The sequence below is a fragment of the Centropristis striata genome, chromosome 5 (assembly GCF_030273125.1).
Source record: "Centropristis striata isolate RG_2023a ecotype Rhode Island chromosome 5, C.striata_1.0, whole genome shotgun sequence".
NCBI classification, from domain to species: domain Eukaryota; kingdom Metazoa; phylum Chordata; class Actinopteri; order Perciformes; family Serranidae; genus Centropristis; species Centropristis striata.
In genome coordinates this window covers 5,730,296-5,754,458 of record NC_081521.1, presented here as the reverse complement: position 1 = coordinate 5,754,458, position 24,163 = coordinate 5,730,296, and the positions used below count along the sequence as shown (strand labels likewise).

The 24,163-nt window shown below is 37.2% G+C and overlaps 1 protein-coding gene across 1 annotated transcript in view; it reads left to right on the top strand.

Moving 5' to 3' along the window:
* The first annotated feature begins 3,485 nt into the window (after nucleotides 1-3,485).
* Nucleotides 3,486-24,163, top strand: part of LOC131971633 (poly(rC)-binding protein 4-like) — a 57,700-nt gene continuing 37,022 nt past the window's right edge. Inside the window, exons 1-2 of the mRNA XM_059333161.1 lie at nucleotides 3,486-3,793; nucleotides 23,498-23,687. Coding sequence (XP_059189144.1) covers nucleotides 23,580-23,687 — 108 coding nt within the window. The 5' untranslated portion in view covers nucleotides 3,486-3,793; nucleotides 23,498-23,579. The remainder of the gene's footprint in view (nucleotides 3,794-23,497; nucleotides 23,688-24,163) is intronic.

Genomic DNA, 24,163 nt, shown 5'->3' with positions numbered 1-24,163 from the left:
AAGAAGATCAAGCTGCTGCAGAAGTAACTTTAATGAAAGGCTATTCCTCCCACGAGCTACTCTGAGCTCCGGCATGTGGAAGCAGACAAAAGCAAAAATATGTCTTCAATCACTATTTGTCAGGACAAAGTTAAGAAACGGCGTGAAATCCAATGCAGAATGTTAAGCCATGTTTGTTTGTGCATGGGAAGATTGGAAGGGAAGAAGAGAGACGTTCCACGGCTGAGTAATTGTAGTTGTTGCCCTTGTGTCATCTCTCGTTGTTTCAGTGTCATTTAGTATGAGAGGTATTTGTTAAGCTTGAATGCTCCCAGACAAGCAAGGATGATATACATTATGTTTGCCAATGCAAATGGGGGGTCTGTGTGCCGTGGTTGAAATCAGCATAAACAAAGCTTTTGTGAATTTGACATCATCATCTAATTTTCCAGCTCAATTTCAGAAATGATCATGAAATGAAAACACTTCAGGCAATTTAGGCTTAACCAAACTAAATTAGAAATCATTGGAATACAGATGCCTATCCCCAGTGTGTGTTTCTATCATGATGAAAATGAATCCATAGCATAAAATTAAACCAAAACTAGCATTATTATTATCTCTGTTATATCCTCACACCTTTAAACTCTTGCAGAACTACAACCTCAACAACTAATTGCAAATAAATCCTGATGCCTATCCCCAGTGTGTGTTTCTATCATGATGAAAATGAATCCATACCATAAAATTAAACCAAAACTAGCATTATTATTATTATCTCTGTTTTATCCTCACACCTTTACACTCTTGCAGAACTACAACCTCAACATCTAATTGCAAATAAATCCCTCACTGAGCTTTCACAGCTTGTCCAGTCATGATTCAGTGCAGATCTCACTGTGTTTATTATATCCTCGCATTATATGTGGCAAGTGTATTGATGCAATCACAATTCCCTCTCCCAGTTGATGGCCGTGTCATACCCAACAGTGCACCTTAGCTGTTTTAAAGCCACATCAACATGACTGATGGCTGGCAGCAGTCTGACCCACACACCCCTAGTGGAGGTTGCATTTTTCTTTTCTGTCTTTTTTCTTCTTTATAACAAAGCACCCTGTCTCTGCAAGATGGATTTGAAATCACACAGCACCTCCTACTGTTTGAAAAAAACAACACATCACTCTGACACTGGACCAGATGGACCTCAGCTCGTCATTCAGCCAAGCTTTTATATGCTTAAGTGATTGATTCATAGAGTGCAGTTATGTAGAAACTCCCACTAAGTTGCTTTTGCATGGGGGACATATTAAACAATAATAGACCATATTATTCTTCCATAGCTTGCTGTAAAGTTATGCTTCCCTGTCAAAAGATTTAAGACATAATACAGTAATGTGTCTTCCTTCAAGGTTAGGGTCTAATAGGTTTTATTCGCTCTGTGGCACTGCACTAGGTCAGGGTTTTAGAAATAACATCAGATAATTGCATCCTTTTTGTCTCGATAAATGACCCTGGATGTGCTTAAAACCCACTCATTATTTTGATCTTACATTTTGGAGATAAACAGCTGCTAACAATAACAAACGGTGCGAATGAATCTGCTGTAAATATCTACTTATTTATTTTATGTTGCCACTTGGTCCTCTTTTGACTAGCAGCCAAGAGAAAATGTCACCATCAGACAGACAAAGCTACAAAATGTAAGAGCTTACACAGACGGCACTAAAAATGTCATGCAGTGATGAACAGAGGCATTCTATTTACAAATATAAATATGAGTTCACATCCATCCTCTTGTCGGGAATGAGAGGCACCTGAGAAACAACTGAGATAATTTGTGAAATGGATGGAGATGTCACACTCAAATTACCCTGATGTTCCCTCCTTTATACAGGAAGCAGCAGGAGCTGTCAAGATGTCTCACTTCAATGTCTTTAAATTAATGAGTTGGTTTGTCAAGTGAAAATTCATCACATTTCTGCTTGGTGTGATAAAGACTGATTCACGTCACTCCGATCCTTGAATCTTATTTGTCCTACGAGTCTCAAAAGGAAAGAATGTCACTGCTTTGCAAATTATTTGGTTCTTACCAAGATAAAAAAAACTTAGAATTAGAAATGTTAGATAATTTATCATGTTTAAAGAGTTAATTTCTTATTTTTAAGTGTTCAACATGTTTATTTCTAGATTTAACAATCTTAATTCGAGAAATCTTGTCAAGTGAAATTATCTGTCCATGCAGCAAGATAATTTCCCTCAGATTTAGTGTTTTTATGTATATAGTGTGATATATATATATATATATATGTGTATATATATATATATATATATATATATATATATATATTATATTGCTACTAATCTAGAGGCTGTGCTGGATAAAATGGAAATCTCAATCAGTATTCAATACAAAGATTCTCCAAATCAACAATTTAATTGGACATTTGACTTTAATGTCAATATTTCATTGAACTTGCGATGTAAAGATTTGTTTTGTCAGCACTGGCTGCCATATTTTTTTTTTTAAATACTTTTGAGTCTTGACTTGATCATGGATCAGGTTTTATTCCCTGACAATCGTCACTTACATTCAATAATTATTTAAAAACATTGGATACATGGTATCAAGTGTGATATAACTATCATATTTTTATGGAAAGAACCCCACAAAGAACAGACAGTGACATTTCTGTTATCTTATTTTTATATTTTATTTTGCCAATCTTGTTGATGACTTAGAAAACTGAAAATGAACCTTAATTTCTATCAATTTTCGAGTCAGAATTGAAATTGTCACACCCCTAATGATATGCCTCTTTATTTATTTTTAGAAATCTTTGATGGTGCAATGTCAAAATAAATACACTAGATGGCGCTATATGAGAAAAAGTTGCTGATCTCATACGCACCAGAAACTTCAAAAGAAAATCCCAAGAGATTAAATTTTCTATTTGCACCACCGACTTTGAACAGGCCATTGCTCTTTGCCTTTTTCATTTTATTGAAATTCGGTGTCAAGATTTGCATTGAATCTACGGTGAGCTTTGTTGGAACAGTAAAACCTGAGACAATTTCTCAAAAGGTGTGGGGTAGCGTATTAGACCAGCAGATTAATGCGTAAATAGTAAATAAGCAGTAAATTGATCGAATATTAAAAGCAGCCGTTATGTTTTGATGTAAACTGATACCTCGCTGAGCCTATTTTCAATCAACTGAAACACTCACTTTAATTGAGAAAATGTAATGCCGCACATTTCTGAGCAGTCTGATTGATTCAGCAAATATAATTTCCCCGGTCATGCTCTGATTTCACGCCGCGCGGAGCCTCGGAGATCCTGGATGTGTCACTCTGCGGTGCGACGCACGGAGAGGCGCGCGCTGAGCTCCCAGTAGAGGTCCTGCGGGGACAGGATCAGCACACCGGCCGAGGCGGGGATACAAACATACCGGAGGCTTGAACACGGCTGAGCCAAGGGGACTTTTTTTTTTTTTTTTTTTTTTTTACCCAGAGAGCACTCGGATCTCTCCCACGAGCTGCTAGTGATCAGGGTGAGCGGGGTGGTCGCCGCCTGGCTGCATCTTTCAGTGTGTGAGTGTCTCTGTGTGTGTGCGTGTGTGTGTGTGCGTGTGTGCGTGTCTCCCCTCCTCAGCGCACAGGCGCCCTGCACTCCAGTCTGCTGACACACCGGGAGGACAGTCCGCACAACACGTCCGCGTCATTGGACTCTATGTGGATACAAAGCCCGGTCACAACACACATCCATGGGGATACTTTAGTGGGAACTGCAGCCTGCGACCTTTTACATGAAAACAGGTAAGTGACTTTGATTATTTAGGAAAAGGCACGTTTTTGGACGGCATGTTCCCAATTCTGCAACTTGAAACAGCTCTCATGCGATAGGTGACACTCTGCGCTATCCACTGTCATATTTAGTGTTCCTAGAATTGCACCTAACAAATAGAGAGACGTGTGTTATTAATACAAACTCACCGAATTAAAGCTAGAATCAGACAATTTTGACTATGTTAAATCTTACTGTCCTGTGTTTTTACTTATTTGAGCACAGTATGAGCTGAAATTATATCCAGAACTGCTAGATTCATATGCTGGAGGTGAATTAAAGGGGCTATAAAGTGACTGGGGTTGTTAAATCCAGCATATGGCACAAAGTCACCAGATGAGCAGGGGACACAGCAAGACCGAGGAGACAATTGGTCTCTTGTGTGATGACGGTTTTATGATAATGAAAGTGGACCCTGTTGGCCAGGCCAGTCCTGAACACAGAGATCATTCTCAACAAGTCCGGTAGCCTACTGTGGGCGCCTGTTTGGTGCTGAGGCAGCGAGTGTGTGTGACAGCACCATTATTCACCAAGATGCCTAATTGCATTAGTCTTACACTGGGATAGAAAAACTGTCTTGTTAAGCTGACCCAAATGAAAAACAAAATCCAGTGCAGGTGTTATTTGGCTGGACATGTTTTACTCCATTCTGCCAGGTTTCAGCGTCACATTTGGCAAAGTACAATGTATAGTTGTAGTACACAAATACACTCTTTAACGCCTATGATTATTCCCCTTAATATAGTAGTTCCCATTTTGTTTGCCAGACATTCCCAGCCAGTAAACACAAATCATTTGAAGGATTATTTTAATTTAGCATTGAGGGTACAAACAGGCCTGTCAACATTTTAATTACTGTGAGCTTCAATACAAATTGGTCTTGATTTTTCTCTAAGATTGTTATAGCTGGAATAAAAATGTGCCCACTGTTCCCACTTCCAGTTTTAATAACACACATTTTGCATATTATGGCCTAAATGTATCCACTTTTGCACAATGGGCCCATATGTTATTTATGAGACTGTCTATCTTTAGACTCTTCACTACAAAAGAATCAATATAAAAAAAGGCAGCTGATAGTGGACCAGCTGATTGATTCAGGAAATCATGTTCCCTGCTGCCTGGAGACGCTCATGAATCTTACATGTGCACCACTCAAACAAACATGGAGCAAAATAGGACACAATTGGATACTGGCACATCACTTATTGGTGTAACTGTAAGCTGCTTGTGGGAGAATTAATTTACATTGTAACACACTATTTTACTGAAAAAGCAGGGGAACATGATTCAGGTTTATCTTCTCAAACACAAAACAGAGATCAATAAAGACTAGAATTTTATTCTGTGTGTGTGTGTGTGTGTGTGTGTGTGTGTGTTGATGGGGGTGTCTGCCTGAGTGCAAAAACACTTTTTATTCCTGAAAAGGGAATAAGGCTTACATACATTTGGCTGATGTGAGGGGCACACGTGTCTCTGAGGAACTCCAGGGGGCACAAAGACAGACCGTTATGTATTGCTGACTCTCCGTCCAAATGCAATTCCTTAATGCACTCTGAGAGTCGGAGATCTAATAAGAAGTGGAAGAGCATCTTCAATAATGAAACCCCACCTGCATCTCTGCTGCAGAGTGAGGGCTGGGGCCGAGAGGCTTCATAAATAACAGAAGCCAGACCTGACACGTGCTGCTCCAACGTCTGGAAACTGCCAATAATCCCACTCATCTACTAAAATGCTGTTCTTGCAGACTGAAGGGGGGGGGGGGGGGGTTGAAACAGGCACAATGCTTAGTTTTAGCTTGCAGTCATCAAGTAAATGCAGCCCAGTGCAGCAGCTTTAGTCTTATAAACAGTTCTGCAGAGAGAAATCATACTGATGAGGAAAGTACAAGAGGAGCTTTCTGAGATAATGTAGCCATTAACAGCACAGGGGAGCAGGATTGTTAACATTGACAAAACGTCCCAAAACGTATTTTATTCTCTTTATTACTTAAGCAATGTCAATATCAAATTAGTCTTTAATTGTTCTCTGTGTTTAATCTATTCCATGTAGACTTAAAACATGATTTTGGACCCCACGTTTTACGAGGCAAGTCAGTACCTCCATCTCCACTCAGGCGTTAATTTAGATGTTGTTGTCACAGGAGCGTTGTTGTGATTCAAATTAATTTCCTCTCCAATATTTGAGACAAATCCCCTGTAGCAATTAACCTGCATTTCAGCAATTAACCTGTGCTTGTCACTATCTAATAACTACAGACTCTTGAGGCTCATCACCCTCTTTTCCAGCTTTGTCGATTGCAATAGATTCCAGTTTATTATCCTTATGTTGGAGGGTGTAGTTGTATAAGAACGACATGAAAAAAAATCACATGAATGCTCATTGATTAGTGCTGCTTGCATGCAAATAAACAGTGTAGATTCCTTTGTTGTGTTGTTGTGCTTATGAAGAGGGGCTTTCTTCTGAAGCAGAATGTGACCCTCGCTGCTGTTCTTAAGACTGACCCAGTGTCTGACAGAGCCGCGGGCTGTCCCCGCTATGAAAAGATAGCTCTGTGTTGAGCTCCAAACATTGACCCAGCAGGCCCCATGACTCTCCTGTTGTGTCTCGCAAAGAGTCTCATGAGCGTGATTTATTTAGTTCAGAAATTACCATCAAAGAGAAGCTTTCATGCAGTCGATACAGTACAGAAAGAGACCCAAGAAATACAGAAAGGTGTATGCTAAGTACGCCACTCCACTCAGTAAGTGCTGTATATCAAGCGAATAAGCTAAAAGACTGCCTTCGTGACAGTAATCCGCTTTGCTCTACAGTACTAAATGGAGGTTTTCTTTCAATTGGCCATCTGCATCAGTGTGTGTGTGTGTCTGTTTTTGTATTGCGACCAAGAAGGAGAGAAGCCTTTTATCCCCCTCTTCAGCTGCCGAGTGCCTGAAATATTTAACAGGGACTGCACTATTTTTGGGTTTGTGCTTGGTTTGTTGAGGAGCTTATGTAATATGTAGTTTCAGTTCAACGTGCACGGGTAGTGTTGTATAGCAAATAACACACAGGCCACTCGGCTAACTTAAGCATGATGATGTAAACAATATGACTTTGGACCCGGACTGTACGCCACTGTGAAGGATACTGTACAGCCAATCAGAGCGAGGACTCCTGCACCATTTGATAAATCTAATTGCTGTTTTTAGTAGTGTCTTGTTTGTCAAGGAAGCAGGGGCCCGTCCACATGCTCTCAGGTTTCTTGTTTCTCTGAGATATCGATCAGCTCGTCTCTCTTCCCTCCAACTGTCCCCATCTCTCCCCCTTTCTTTCTCAATTTGTCTCCCTTCTCTTTCTCTCTACTGTTCTCCTCCCTCTCCTCTCCTCCGAGGTGTCAGATTCTCTGACTCATGCCCTGGTGTGGAGGATGGGAGGAAAGCAGGGATGAAAGAGAAGAGAGGAAAGTCATTTTGCAGATAGAGAGAGTGACCTTCATCCAGCAAGAGGGATGGGATAAAAGCTAGAGTTAATACCCTGCCAAAGTGTATTCTCCACCATGCCAAAAAAACCATTCAGAATGATATATGGTCCTAATAGAAGCTCTCTAATAATAAGAAGCATGCCATTGTAAGTCAAGGCAAGGCAAATGACCAGAAAATTCCAGCGTTGAGTCCAGAGGGATAAACACGCTGGAGAAGTCAAACTGTATAATCGAATGAAAACAGCACTGCAGCACGTGATGTACAAAGCCAAGTAGAGATTTTTCTAAATTTACTGGAAGAGATCTATAATTTGAAAAAGACTGGCTTGTTACAGAGCTAGAGCTGCAACGATTAGTCAATTTATCCAATGGCAGAATTCTGTCACAATTCAAGCAACAAAAAAGACAGATGCCTCTTTTGTTTGAGCTTCTTAAATGTGAGGATTTCGATTTTAGAGTTGGAAAGAAAATCACTGATGTCAGGGTCAGGGTAGCTGACTTTGCAAAAGCTTTTGTTAACAAATAACTTTATTAAAGATTATCCGGCAGTTTATTTATTTTATTTATTTCACAGTGTGTTACGTTATCAACCAATTTTTAAAATGAACAGTGAAAAAATAAAGAATAAATAAGAATGAAATAGCTAACATCAATACTGTATGTTTAGTATATGTCAGTTACTGACAATTTAAATAAAGAATAAATAAAAAATGAAATAAATAAACATCCATACTGTTTGCCTAGTGTCACTCAATAACTGACCATTTAAATGAGAATAGATATCAGTAAAATAGCTATATAGTACTGTATGTTTAGTATCAGTCAATTGCTGACAATTTCAAGAATGAATAAAAATAAATAGCATCTGACAACATATATCAAATACTGATAAATACCAACATGGTTTTGATACACTGTAAAACAAAACTGTTGTTTTTACGGTAAAAACCGGCAGCTGTGGTTGCCAGAACTTTACCGTAATAAATATGGTGCAACTTTTTGGAATATTACGGTAAAATGATATTAGCACTGTTGATTTCCCGTTTATGACTGTTGATATGGCATTTTATTACATATTTTACCGTAAAAAATAAAAGTTTTTCTATCAAAAGAAACGCTGTTCTGCCATATAACTGACAAGGAAATGAATGAATTAAAGATTTTACCATTAAATATTACAGTATATTTTTGTTAGATATATGGTGTTTAGTACATTTAACAGTTAGAAAAAGTATTTTTATGAATTATAAATGCAAAAATGACAGCTTGTATATATATTACAGTATATTTTTGCTACAAATGCGGTGCCAGTGTATTTTACAGTGGAGTAATGTATTTTAAAAAAAGAAAAAAATTAATTTGGCTGAAATATACATTTACGGTGTTTCATTGTTACTGAAACTGAATTAACCGATTTATCATTTTACTGTCTTTTACTGTCATGGTTTAGCAGTTTTTCACTGTAAAATCTACAGACATTTTTTACAGTGTAGGACAATATCGGCCGACAATATAAGTCGATTAATAAGTAGTTTGCGCTCTAGCAATATATTCTAGTAGTTTAAATGTATTGTTTATGTCAAATAAAACAAGGGATTTGAAGATACAAATGTTTCAACATTTAGTGCTCGTTTACAGCCAAAATTATGCTCAAGAAAACAACAGATTAATCGATAATTAAAGTTAGCATTAGCCCTAAAGTGAGATAAGGAAAGCCAGCTGACTTGTGTGCAGTAGAGGTCTCGGGCCACACTGTCCCCATTCTCACTAAAGCCAGTGTAAATAAAGGCTCAGACGGTGTCACTGTGTGTCTGGAACCAGCAGCCACTCGGGAGATAACAATTGACAGCCCAGAAACACGTCCCCGTAAGGTTCATTATCTGTATGTTTGTGCTGTTTTCATCCCTGCTGGCAATAATGAGAAAGAGGAAGGTACTCGGGTTTACCTAATGAGGAGATGGGTTCCTTTGTGAAAACAACACTTGATCAATGTATGTTTCCGCACAGTGGCCATGTTCTTTCAAGGCCACACACTTATTAATAAGTATTGAGTCAGAACTGACTAAATACTGCTCTATCCTGACGGTCACAGACACTGATTGCTTAGGGTAGACTACCATAATGGAGTGTCAATTATCACTGCTGTTCATTACCTATTGGATTCACTCGTTATTATGCAGATTCTGTAGCCTGATTGACGTGACTCTAAGTTGCCCTGACAAGAAGCCCTGAAAGTATTGATTCGTGCCACTTTGAGATATGACAGATTTTGCAAATGGGAATGTTTCTGATGTCGATATTTTTTGTGTTCCTCCTGAGCTGTCATGGCATCGCAGAAAGAGGAGTGACAGTTGTTATGATGGAGAGAAATAATCTGCTTTTGTGTTAAGATAAGAGAGTTTTAGTTCTGAAATAGGCAGAAATATGTCTGGGGGATGAGGGAGATATTACAGTATTTTGTTATAAATAAAAACCTTGTTTAATAACCAACTTGATGGTGCTCCAAATTCATCATGTCAGCCAGAAATCCCACACAGTTTTGGAAGATGCTCAGAAATTCTTACATCAGTAATTTTGTCTTGTCTTGACTTGGAATTAGAAACTTTCATCGCAACTTGTCAGCAATTTATTTATACAATCTGCAAAAAGTCTTGTAGTGTCATTCACTCTTTAAAACGCCACAGATTATTATTAACACGTTGCTTTTAGGGTTGTCACGATACTAACATTTTCACCTCGATACCGATATTCAGGAAAATATTCGATACTCGATACCATTTTCGATACCACAAGGATAAAAACAAAGACCCCAAAATTTAACAGAAATATTTTTATTGACAAGAAAAATGCAACATGTAAAAACTAACAGAACCACAGGTTAAATTTTTATAATAGAAAACAGTTGTGAAAAAAAGAACTGCAACTATGATAACAAGCTTCAGGTCTGAGGTAGTGCAAAAAATTAATAATTACAATAAACAATAACAATTAGAATAATATTTTCGGCTGTGTGTGTTGCCGTTTGGTTGCAGGTCGACTTTTCTCTGCTTCATTCTGGGACTTTAAGAGAGAAAATAACACTTTTCAGTCACCAACATTTATGTAAACGTATTAACTCTATGCTTATGTATACTGACACTGTGTCAATTATAGGGTTGTCAAAAGTATCGATACTTTTTTGAGTATCGATACTTTTGACAACCCTGTAATTGTTATCGTTTATTGTATTTATTTATTTTTTGCACTACCTCAGACCTGAAGCTTGTTGTCATAGTTGCAGTTTCTTTTTTCACAATTGTTTTTTATTATAAATATTTAACCTGTGGTTCTTTTTATTTTATTTATTTAACCTTTATTTAACCAGGTTAACCACACAAGCTGCCATCTTGGATTCTGTTCATTTTTACATGTTGCATTTTTCTTGTTAATAAAAATATTTCTGTTAAATTTTGGGGTCTTTGTTTTTATCCTCGTGGTACCGAAAATGGTATCGAGAATCGAATACTTTCCTATCGAGTTGAAAATTTTAGTATCGTGACAACCCTACACTCAAAAAAATGATTCAAGCCCTTCTTAGATGTGACACATTAATGTATTGTTTGTCTAATGAAAATACATCAATTGAAATCAAATCAAAAGTAGTTTAAGAAGTGTAACCTAAAATGTATTAATTTACTCCCCTGTCCTTCCCTTCAACCCAAAGAGAATGACTTTCAGTTTTCCAATTCTATGTTCTTAGGTTGAACGAACACAATTTTTTAAATTTTAGCTGTCCTTGACATAAATGAGTTGAGGTAACTAAATTTAAATACAATACATACACGTTTTTAATTTGAGTTCGACCAAATGTAAAAAAGTGAGCTACATTAACTCAAGTACATTATATTGCATCGATGTACTTGTTTTGAGTTTGGGCTACATATATTTGTTGGATGGAAATTCTGCCCACAATTTAATTGAGTTCATCCAATTTCAATTTAATTCAATTTCAATTCAATTCAATTCAATTGGCTTTATTGGCATGACGTAACAATGTATATATTGCCAAAGCAAGCATCAGAAAAAAAGATAACAGGATTAGGAAAGCAATATTTACAATAGATTATTATAATTCTGTTATTCATTTTAAAAGAAAAGAAAAACTAATAACAATAAAAGAAAGCAATATTTACAATCATTGAATTACAATCAACATATAATGTATACAATCTAACTGTCCCAGCAAAAACAGAAGAAAAAATAAAATTAAAAATAAAAACAAAAAAAACAACTGCTGTGTGTCACTGGCTCTCTCAGTGTGTGACAGGCAGAAACATAGACTGCTGCTAATCTAATCTACAGCTCTGTGACTCTTCCCTGAGGAGGAACGGCAGTTTTTCCTCATCTGACCATTTTAAAAAACCTTTTTTGACACATTCAAATTTTTGGAAATATGTTTCTCTAATTAGTTCATATTTTTTACATTTGGTGAGGAAGTGTCCAATCCAATCCATCCAATGAGGGTTTTTTTAACGTCAATACTTTTAAAAATGAGTATCGTATCCGAATATAACGTTTTAGTATCGATACTTTTTTCCAACATGATCTCACAGAAATCCGTGAAATAGCCACGGATTTCGCTAAACTCAAAATCCGTGGAATAGCCATGGAATCGCTCAAATTTCCGTGAAACTGACACGGATTTCGCTACAATGCAAGTTAACGACAGTCATATCCCGTGACTATTCCAACATACAAAGCGATTATGTACATTCACTGAGTGAATATTTAGAAAATAAAACATATATTTCTCGCTAGAAATGTGATCAAAATCCATTTTTATGCAGAAACTAAGTCAAAATATTATTTTTTCACTAAAAATGAGAGAGCTGTCCACCATGTTTTTTGTTCTGACCGCCGGGACCTTGAAAGTCACGTGACTTGGAACAAACCAATAGGAAAAAATATCCATGGAATAGCCACGGGACATGACTGTCATTAACTTGCATTGTAGCGAAATCCGTGTCAGTTTCACGGAAATTTGAGCGATTCCGTGGCTATTCCACGGATTTTGAGTTAAGCGAAATCCGTGGCTATTTCACGGATTTCTGTGAGACCAGGTTTCAACTTTCAGTATCGATACTTTTGACAACCCTAGTTGCTTTAGTGTAATCTTATCAGCCTCAGTCCACATTTTAGTAGCTGCAGTGAACGTGGCTGTTGGCCTCCTCTCTGCTCCAGGAGCAGCAGCAGCCCCGGGGTCTGATAACCCTCTCTGGGGCTCTGTGGCTGACAGGCGGCTCACACCGCAGGCTGACACGGTTATGCTTTAACACCAGATGAAGCCGTGGGCTGATAGGAGAGGACAGTCCCCTCTGCCCCAAGGGCTGACCCCTCCCATTATATGTGACAGAGCTGAGACAGACACGCTGAGAGATGAAACACTGCTCTTTAATTTCAAGCCTCTCGTGTTTCACAGCCAAAGCTCTCTCCCCCTGTCTCGTTTCTTTCTCTTCTCGGTGGAGAGATTGTACAAGTGCAGCCACGACGGAGGAACCTTTTCATGCTTAAATCAACTGCTTTTAATTGTTCAAGTTGCCCCTCAAAGTGATATTTTATATGATAACCTTAACCCTTTATCGGACGAAGAACCCTATTTGGTCACTTCAGTGGATATCCAAAATAAAAAATAAAAATATTTCGAGAAAATAGTTACAAATTTACTAGATTAAAGTGGCAAATCTACAAGAAAAAAAGTCTTAGATTTCAAAGATTTAAAGTGGCAAATCGTGAAAAAAGTCGCAGATTTACCACTTTAAACTTTCTACTTTCTCGTAGATTTGCCACTTTAATCTCGTAAATGTATATTTCAAAATATTACCCACCTCCCCTGGGTCCGTATGTTTTTTTCTACACATTCTGGCCGTATGTAATATCCTCCAATATTCTCAAGGGTTGAAATTTGTCTTAAGGGTTAACCCTCTGGTCGTACCGTTCTGATCAGATCATGTGATGTTTAACAAAAAAACATTCAACACTGACATTCTTAGGTCATGTAAAACCAAAGATATGATAGTTTTAATTTGATAGTACAGAAATATTTGAGCGTTGGTGTAGCTCTCTGTGAAATTTTGCACATAGTTTGTTTTGAAGCACTTTGAGTTGCATTTATATGTATGAAAAGCGCTATATAAATAAAGTTTGATTGATTGATTGATTGATTGAAGAGTTGCAGCTAACAAGGAAAAAACACCTATAAATACACGTTTTTATAGGACTTTTTTGTATATAGTTTTATTATATTTAAATTGTACCTTTTATATGTATATTTATATGTTCATATTTGCATCCTATGTTCACATTTTCAAGTTCCAAAACAGTTCATTGAGCATATTTGTGGTTTTTATTGTAGTAAATAGTATAATTTTTCAACTCGGATTTCATGATTTTTGTGTATTTAATATGTTGATCAAGTAGGTTAAAGTGAAAAAATAATTGTCAGATCATATAGGTGAAGAAAAAATAGATGCCAAATATGGGTATAGTAAACATTTGTTATATGGTACATGAAGGGTAAAGTCAAATTTTAAAGTGAAAAATACACATATTTTCCCTCTTATATATAGTTCTATTCATCCATCTAGATTGTTTTGGTGTGAGATGTGGACTGTAGAGATCAAACTGAACTGCTCACAACTACATCTGAGGATTATCTTGAGAAACTGGGTCATGATTTTCTGGAAAGAGACATTGCTGTATAAAGTCTTCCAAATGCATTTCTTTTGGCACTTTGAGCACCAAAAGCGAATTGCCATCTACTGCTATTATTTTTAAGAGGAGGCAGACATTTATACAGTCGATATCTCACACTCAAGACTTGGCAACTCACACCAAAACAATCTTGACTGATGAATAGCTTAAAGGTAAGAGAAAAACTGGAGATGGACTGTCCCAGAAAACTCATTCTTTTTCAATTTTTTGCCAAAGTTTTGGTTTCAATACAGAGATTCCTGTATTTGTGTGAGGGTTTTTTGGTGGACCCTCATCCTAGCAACCAGGGTAAATGCAGAACCCAGAGGCATACTTTTTGTTATATTTCAAAGGTGCATTAATCATTCCAATTTATCCCCAACGACTTGTTTTCTTTTCCTGTTTTAATTAGTACTTTTTTTAAATGCCAATGTACTCAAAAATATCCAATTCCTGCTGTTTTAATAGACAAAATGGAACAGATAGATCAGATAAATTCCCTCATGTGCTTTCTCTATTTTCACTTTTTAGCAATATGCAAATTAAATGCAATTTTCCTAAAATAATAATAATAATCTGTTTTCTTTTCTAAACATTATTGCACAACCAATTATGTTTTTGTGAGGAAATAACTGAACATTTTTGCTATGATGGCTGTTTCTTACAGTAGTTGGTATTGCTTGTTTATGACATATGTTGGTGGGATGATGGTTTAGCAGGGCGGGGTTTAATTTGGAAAAAAATATGCCACATATTTCCTGTCACCAATCATAATTTTGCAATATTTTAAAGTAAATCTGATAACAGCTGTGTGGGGTTTGATTAAGTTGCCAGCACTGTCAGCCAGTTCACCCACACAGAGTGTTATTGAGCCTTAACTCAAGTTTACTGTAGCTACAGCTAATAAAGCATGAGATATAATTGCTGAAGGCCTGGGAGGAGGTTTGAAGAATGCATCATTTGCACAAGGTTGCACATATATAGACCTAATGTCTTCTTTCAACTGTGTTAAAGCCACTATTCAGCTCATAAAGCAATATTACTGATGAATCCCAGCATGACTTATGGCTGTGATGCTATTAAAGCTAATCCAAACATGCACAAAATCGTAATTCTGCTGAAATGTAAGTATTCTTTTGAATGTGCCGTTTGAGTGAAATACACTATTTAGAACGGGGATGGGCAACTGGAGGCCCGGGGGCCGCATACGGCCCGCACCCTGACTTGAAGTGGCCCTCAGTACAACTACATGCATTTGAGCATGAAATCTTAAAAGTGCAGTGTAAAAATGCACAAAATTACTTCTTGCAATTAATGTTGGTGTTGTTCTTGCTCTGAAAAAAAAAGAAATCACAATTTTTTTTGCATATTTAACATAATTTTCATTGAAGTTTAGTGTAAAAAAAAATGACTCATTGTTTTGTCGTGATAGGTGATTGTTCAACTGTAAAATATCTTACTAAGACATATCTTTAACACAGCTCCTACTAAACCAAATTTGAGGAATCTTGCCAAAACATTTCTACCAGAATAAAATAACATCTTATTCTCAAGTACCAGCTATCAGAATCAGTTTTAAAAATCTACAATCAGTCAGGCTCTTAAAAAACAAGTTTGCAGTGGTGAAGAAGTGACAAAAAACTGCTGTAAATGATCAAAAGAAATCTTCCTTTGTGGTTATTTTTTATTTGCTTCAAACCCTTTGTATTCCTATTTATACTGTTATACATGCATTTGAGCATGAAATATGTTACTGCACTGTAATCATATTTCAAATTGCAGTTTCATCATATCTGATTAAGTGCATGGTCCTATATGTGGCCCTGTGGTAGTGTCCATGAAAAATTGTGGCCCCCTCCAGCATTTAAGTTGCCCATCCCCAGTGGTGGTTCTACACAGGGGCCTAGAGGGGCCACTGCCCCTGTGAAGAGGCCCTTGGCCCCTGCTGTGGCCCCTGTTTCAAATTAATAATGAAATTAACAATTTATAGCGATGAACGACGGAACAATTCTCACCTATCAAACAATATCTCATTATGCACAAAAGGAACCCAGAATGTGTACATTGTATAATAGTTTAATTGTGCAATAAATGCATATATATATGTAAGATTATTCTCACTTTAAAGCACTTTCAAAATAAAAATAAAAGTCATTGTCATACAAAAATATTTGTTATTGTTGGTTCGTCTCATTGTTTAAATCAATGTTTTAGTATCTTCCAAATAAACTTAAATGAGATTATCAAATAAGCTAAAATAAAGGTTTTGAATGCTGAAATATAATCTTTGCCGTTTTTTAATGTGCCCCTCTGATTAAACACTGGCCCCTCCTGGGCCCCCACAGTAAAACTGGTCGAGAACCGTCACTGCCCATCCCTGATTTAGAGCTTCTACACACACTGCTTAGTAAAGTATGTAATAAAACTTATAGACAGGAACTCCAAATGTTTACATGTGTTTTCGTGTCTACTCTCCTGTGTGCATGTGTGGAGGTGTTTGCTCCCTGAGGGTCTCATTTAAGTTTGGAGGAGACAACTCCGACTGGCTGACCACGAGTGAAGAGCGGCCTGTAGAGGGCTCTTCTCTTGAGCTGTACGTGATTTTTCCCTCATCATCCCATGTACTCAAACACGGCAGCACTTTGAGTTCGCTCATGACAGACGGCTGCAGAAAAAAGTCCCGTGGAGCTTCTCAGCAGATCAAAGCCTGTTCGCTCTTGTGTTTCAACAAGTCAACTTCTGCACATGTGTGCGTTAGTGTGTGTGAATTGTTGCCTTCTTTCATCCCAGCAGCTGTATGTGGGTTTGTTTTGGTGCACACAGACCTGTGAATGTGGCCGTCTGTGTGTGTGTGAATGGTCTCTCACCTCTTGCCCTTGCCATGCGCGTGTACACACGTTGACACCCTCTCACTTACTGCTCTATATGTGCCCACCCGGGGGACACCCTATCCTCTCTGCCTCTGTGTGTTTATCGAGCAGACACTCTATACCTCGACCCCCTGTATGTCCTATATGTAGAGGGGAACCCTGTTTCTATCTGTCGCCATGGACACCAGGCATGTCCTCATTCCTTCTTCATTTCCCCTAATCCGGCCCCGAGCCGTCTGTTTGCCGGTTGTGTTAGGGACGTGGTTGTCTCCAAACAGGTGTCCAGTTCTCTAGACGAGCGGGTTGTACAACATCCTTTTCATCTCGACAGACTCTCTGGAGTGGATGCTCCTGAAAAACATGGCAAGAAAAAAAAAATATTGCTGGCAGCTGTCAAAGGACGTATGCTGGTTGCTTTTAGTTGGACATCTTTGATGTATGCATCATGGAATGAAGGCCAAAAAACAAAACACTCGATACTGTAGAGGATAATTGCGGTTTATTACATATTCTGTGGTTTAACTGGGTCTTGTTTTTGTCACATATATGTTGGTACCAATGTTAGAGAACTTATAATGCAGGAAGCGATGCACTGTAAAAAAATAATCTGTTAAATTTACGGTAAATTACCGGCAGCTGTGGTTGCCAGAACTTCCCCGTAAAAAATACAGTGAGGGGGCTTTCTACTGTATATTTAAATATCAGCAAAAACTAATTTAGACTGAATATTCTCGTTATTTTTAAGGTAATTGTGTCATTCATTCACACATCATGGCAAATCTCCATTAACTTTACATGAAAATGTTATATTTTTACAGCAAAACTGTGCGTTTCCCACAGTTCATGACAGTAAAAGTAAAAATTGTGCTATTCTCTGATTTACGGTAATTAAAAGTGTCTACTACGGTGATACACAATTTTTAATTTTACGCCCCATTCCTGATGAAATTTGACAGTGTTTTACTGTAATTTACTGTAGTTTATGGCTAATTGTTTTATATTTTGTTTATTCTTTTTTTTAAATGGTCAGCAATTGACTATACTGAACATACACTGATGTTTATTGAGCCGTTTAATTCATTCATTATTTTATTTTCATTATTATTATTATTATTTTGGCACTAACCTACATGTTAATTTAGCTATTTAAGAAAAAATAATAATTTTCTGTGTGTTAATTTCTAGAATTGGTTGGATTGGATGGATAATTTATAATAATGTTTAATATTCCTCAATAAAGTTATTTTTTTGGAAAGCAGCCCTTTGAGCACATATTGGTGAAAAGCACACAAGGACACAAACAAGAAGAAGGTCATATATTCATTCTAGCTAAAATAAATAAATAAAAGGCCAGGCCCTATGTGTAATTATAACTGTATCCTTATAAGAGACAATTAACCATGTAAATATGTGCTTATCATATGTTATGAGATGAGTGAAGTTCATACAGTAGTTTTATGTATCTTTTGAATGGTATATCATGGGTAGGCTACGCTATACTATATTATTATTCTTTCTACAGCGGCAACTAATGGTTATTCTCATTTTGATTTAATCTGGCTATTAGCTTCTCAAGTCATCGATTAATTGTTTAATCCACGAAATGTAAAAAAAAAGAAAAGAAAAGTAGTTTAAAAAAAGGACATGCTAGTATCTCAGAATTTATATTAATGTCTTCAAATTTTACTTTTTGTCTGACCAACAAAAAATAAATAACCAACAATCCAAAGCCAATTACCTTGAACATTAATTCAACTGTATATATATATATATATATAATATATATATATATATATATATATATATATAATATATATATATATATATATATATTTTTATATTTTTTTATTATTATTATTATTTTTTATTATTTACAACAAGTGATGGTGTTTTGTACATAGTACAGATAAAAACATGGACATATTCTCACATTCTGTGTTGCTCTAAATAAAGTAGTTTCATATTGAGCCTCTCTATTGGTTTGTTAACAACCTGGTCTCGGGGGTTTATCCAGCTACATCAGACTTTACGATGATATCATCGCTGGCAGAAATGATGGCCAAAAATATAAAAAATTAGTTGCTATTTTTAATTAGCCAGCCGCAGACTGAATACTTGCCTCTTAGGGACATTTGCTTTTGTGTCAGTCATTTGGTTTCACAAAGCCATGCTTAATTCAGTGTATATAAATATGAATAAAAGCAGTGACTCATAACAAGCAGCTCCTCTATACTGGAGTCAGTCAGGCAGAGCAGGACCAAGGTTACACAGTCAGTGACGGAGGAGCAGGACAGTGGATGTGCTCTCCGCCTCTCTCTCCTGTTCTGACTGGATTTTGGCAGCCTGGCGCTGCAGTCTGCACTTTGCTAATTCCCTGTTCTGAGTTACCAGGTCTAATTTAGAACAGAGGGTCTCTGTTCATCCTGGAACGCTGCTGCTCGGGATTCTGGAAATGAGGAGTTCAGAGACTCTCCGCCCTCACACAGACACAGAGCACATGCCTTGTTATCAACCCACAGAGCAGCACATAATGATCCCTCCAACCATTAGCTCATAATGCAATAAAATGCTAACATTTTAGCCATGCCCTTCAGTGCCTAAACATAATGAAGTTAGCCCACGGGTTGCACAAATGTGCTCTGTGATAACACATGTGCTCAGGATGCATCGATCAAGCTTAAAGTCATGATTATTTGCCGCTATGTCTGCAGCTAACCGCAAGGAAAATGTTCCTTTTTTTTGTTTATCTCCAGTCGACCCTCTGGGCTGGGTTTGTTTGATATTTATGGAAATTGTGTGGAGATGAGCGTCTAACTGATAGTTTTATAAGTCAATCCAATGAGCAATTCTCTCCCTCAAAAAAAAAAAAAAAAGCAGAGGAAGTTTCATTTGGTTCAATCTAATCCAGCACAATGACACTTTGCTCCACTTACTACAACGTTTTGACGGGCTGGCATGTCAGACAGCGGCGCGGCCATGGAGGGAATATAAAACCCACACAGGCAGTCAAGCTCTGTAGGATCTTAAGAAGGATGTGTGTGCGAGCATTATAACGTGTCTTTGCAAGCATCCAGAGCATGAATAAATCAGCCTAGCAGCGGTGGCCTTGTGCACTAAGCAAAAGCAATAAACCTGCATAACAAGTCTCTTAGGAATTGGATCTCATCTAAAATAACACCCATTTATTAAACATGATCTCCTCACATAGCTCACCAAATCTACAGACAGCACGCAGATTTAGAAAAGACACACACATATGCCAGGTGGCGTCAGTTAGACTGCAGCAGTGGGCTGTTATACAGTGGCTATGTAGGCTGGCTGGAATTCACTTGGCAGTCAAACAAGCGGCCTTGATGTTTGTTACTGTGTTGTTACTGAATATGAGTGCTAACATGATCCATGAAGGATTCTAACTGGAGCATAATTACATTCGAATGCATTTTATAGTATTGAAAGCAGAGCTAATATAAGCTTTTTAATACATTAGTTAATTATCAGAAATGAATCAGCAACCACTTTGATGATTCATTAATTATTCAAGTGATTTGATGGTTCAAGAGATGGCAGAAGTGAACATTATATTCTACAGGTTGGAAAAAAAGAGGATGAATAGCCTTCGACTGCTTCTTGTCATTATTAGCTGGTCCAGGTTTGTTCTTTAGATAAAAACAAATATCTGTAATAACAGAACAAAGCTTGCACGTAATTAATGCAATCCATCGTCTTGCTGCTACTGTTTACTTCCCTTGTGCATTGTGCAGCGCTCCCCATTCAAGACATATCCTTTATCACAAAGGTTCAACTCGTTTCAACTGGTGGAAACGTGAGATGGTTCCCCCGATAGCACCAAGGTTCCAGACTCATGAGCAGAGCTGGTTCAAGAACCAGAGCTAATTTGGAGGAAAAAGGGTGCAAATGAGTTCAATGATCCCCAAACACTGTACCTGAAAACATCAGCATGCTAACATCGACCTTGTGAGTATGTTTACATGCTGGCGTTTCAGCTCCGAGCACCGCTGTGCCAAAGTGCAGCCTCCTCACTGAGGTGTTATGGCTGGAGATTCTTCTGTTTTCTTCTAAATAGGTTTGGATAAACTAACTAAAAGTGGTTGGAATCAGAAAATGTGACATCGGAAAAGATTGGTTTGTTTTTTCTTTCAAGGCTTTTTGGTAACACTTTACAATAACCAACTAAGTAATGTTTATAGATGGTTTATAGACCAATTATTAACCATTTACAAAGTGCTATACATATTTAATCATTCAATGTTTTTAACCAATTTCTTAAAGGTATATGAATCGTTTCAAAATCATTAACATACTTAATATGGTGTTAAAATGAGTGCAACTTAATAAACTATTAATTATGATTTCATTGTTTGTTAATGGTAAAGTAACTATAAACTTACATTAATATACCATCTATTAGCCATTTTAAATGATTTAGTTAGTTAAATATTAATAGATTATGTATTTACCGTTCTAAATGGTCTATATACAGTTTATAAATGATGATTACACATTAATAAACTATCCGTTTACCATTTATAAATGATGGTTATTGTATTTAAGTGTTACCGACTTTTTGACCATCCAACAAGCACTTCTGATGGAGTCAACCTTTTTTTTTTTCTCATTTAGAAATGCCAAATATTGTTTGGCTCCAGCTCCTCCACTGAGATTTAGCTATTTTTCTTTGTTTTATGTGACAGAAAAGAGAACTTGTTTGGGTTTTAGCTTGTTTTTCAGGCAAAACAAGACATTTCAAAACTCTACCTTAGCTTTGTAGGATATTGTGATGGCTATTATAACCTTTTTTTCTTGACAAATCTTTTGCCATGTCTGCAAAAAAAACAGAAAACAGTACACCAAATGCAGGACATGGCAAGTTGTCAGTTGAAAGAAATAAAATAACCACCTAAGTGTGTCACAATAACTACAATATCAATTTATCAAGTTCAGCAGAAGTTATTCAGGTCATGTTCATACGTATATTGTTTATCACCTGTTGTTTTCCCATGTGTGTTTGTTTACATAACAATGTCACCAACATCTCAGCCAGCATGGTGACAGAATAAATACCAGGCTTTTCACAGCCATTCCAAGACTTGGGTGCAGTACCTAAGCATTTTTTCACAGCATAAAAGAACAGAATTTTAAAAAGTTTTTTATTGAGAAATATTTTGCTGTTGTTTCTGATTGCTAACTAAAAGCTATTATATCATCATTATATCAGTGTCATAAAATGGTCCTATAGATACAATAAAATGACTTATCTCAATTATTTCTGGGACAATATATCGTCAAACAAAATGCACATTAATTATCATTAATGGATGAATGAAAATAAATAAAGCATGAAGTGGATGAGAGGGCGAAGAACTAAACATATGTGGTAAATGCGACTGTGATGACTATTTTCTGACATGATGGAATTAAATAATCCACTAATGCACCACTATGGAAAGCATTCGTCAAATGCTCTGGAAAATATAAAGAAACTGACCTTGCCTTTAGGTTTTTCTAATCACACAGCATCAACAGTGGAGCTATACTTATGCATCACATATATCTACTTCCCCTGTCCACACTGACACATGCAAGCAAATATAAATCAAGAGGAAACATGAATGATTCCATGAACTAATTATACACATCATGCTGAGACTGAGGAGCCAGGTGACTCAGGCATTAATCATCATACCATATGTCACATTACTGACATGCACGTAGCCACTGTCACATTGTGATTCTGGGATCAGAATCACAGATGCACCTCATTTGCTGTCTGCGTATAAATTCCACCCATAACCATGTTTTTTTTCTCTTCCACTGACTGTGATGGAGTGGATAGAAACCAGGTCCCCAAAGAAATTCCAAACATTTTCAGTTTTATAAAAACTGTTACGAATTGAATTTGATTAACTTTGCATGAAACTCACGCCACGCTCGGGTGAAAGGAAATTTCTTTTTCTTTTTTTGTGTTTGCATCCAATTTCACAAATCACTCAACTCGCTGCGAGAGAAACTGGTTGTCAGTTAATGAAGATGCACAGATAGTGTGTTAGTCATCGATGGCCACCCACACTCTGTTAGGACCCCAAAGCTCTGATGAGATGCAACATCCCTGACACTGCTGGTGCTTCTGGTCAATATCCTGCTCACACAATGGTCTTCATTATGACTTTGTTATGAATAAGCATCAATATTACATCGGCTCAAACTAATGAGCAAGTTCCTCACATAGATTCATGATTTCAATGGTCTTTCAAAGGCCTTTGATGGTATAAATATATTTGATTTCGGCTTTGATTTGTCCTCTGTTCATCTGAATGTCTTTGATCTCCGGGAATTATCATTCAGTCAACAATGTGGTTAGATACAGTAGGAACGTGCAGCTTCCGAGAAATGCACTATAACACGGCCATTAGTTTAATAGTGGAACATAATGTTCAGTGAATAATGACTGAGTGAGTTGCTTGTGTGTGTGTGTGCACCAGATACATCTTGGAAGCAAACAATGGATAGAAAGGATGAATGCATATGGTTGTGATTTGATTCTCACCTTTGTTTGGTTGGATGGAAATTCTTAAGTCATTGATTTCTCTCTTTAGAGCAGCACTGAAGGACCTTGGAGAGCCAGAGAACGAGCACTGGCCTTCGTTTGACTGTGTGACCAGCGAATGAGCCTTGTTCATGCGTCTCCCTGCGTGCCACTCCCACATCACTATGAACTGTGAGCAGGACTTTGCAGACGGGGGCTTGGGAGTGACCCTCACACTACGACTGCTCATGCACGGAAAGGTACGAGCCTCCTGCACTGCAAAAAAGCCAACTTGTATTTTTTGGCCTAAAACAGTGATTTAAGTTGGTAAAACTTGGAAATATAAATTATTGACATTTAGGGCAATAATGTAAGTTAGCACAACAAAGGAAGCCAGTTGTCTGCTCAAAAACAAGTTTGTGAGATGTTGTTACTTATATCTTTAAGTTGGGGTTCACAACAAGGGACAATAGTTCTGCTAACTCTTATTTCTTTATTGTGAAATGCGGGAAATCGGTGAAATTCTGTCATTAGCGAAAGCTAGCGGCTAACTGATGCTAGCCGCGCTGCTTGTTACAGCTACAAGAGTAGCCATTAGCGTATCAATGCTAACTCAAAATTGTGGTCGAAACATTAGGAGACAGTTATTACAATGTAAAATTATAAGTTAGTAGAACTTACAGTTGAGTTGACAAAAATCTGAATTCAGAGTTGAGCAAACTCAAAAACAAAACTT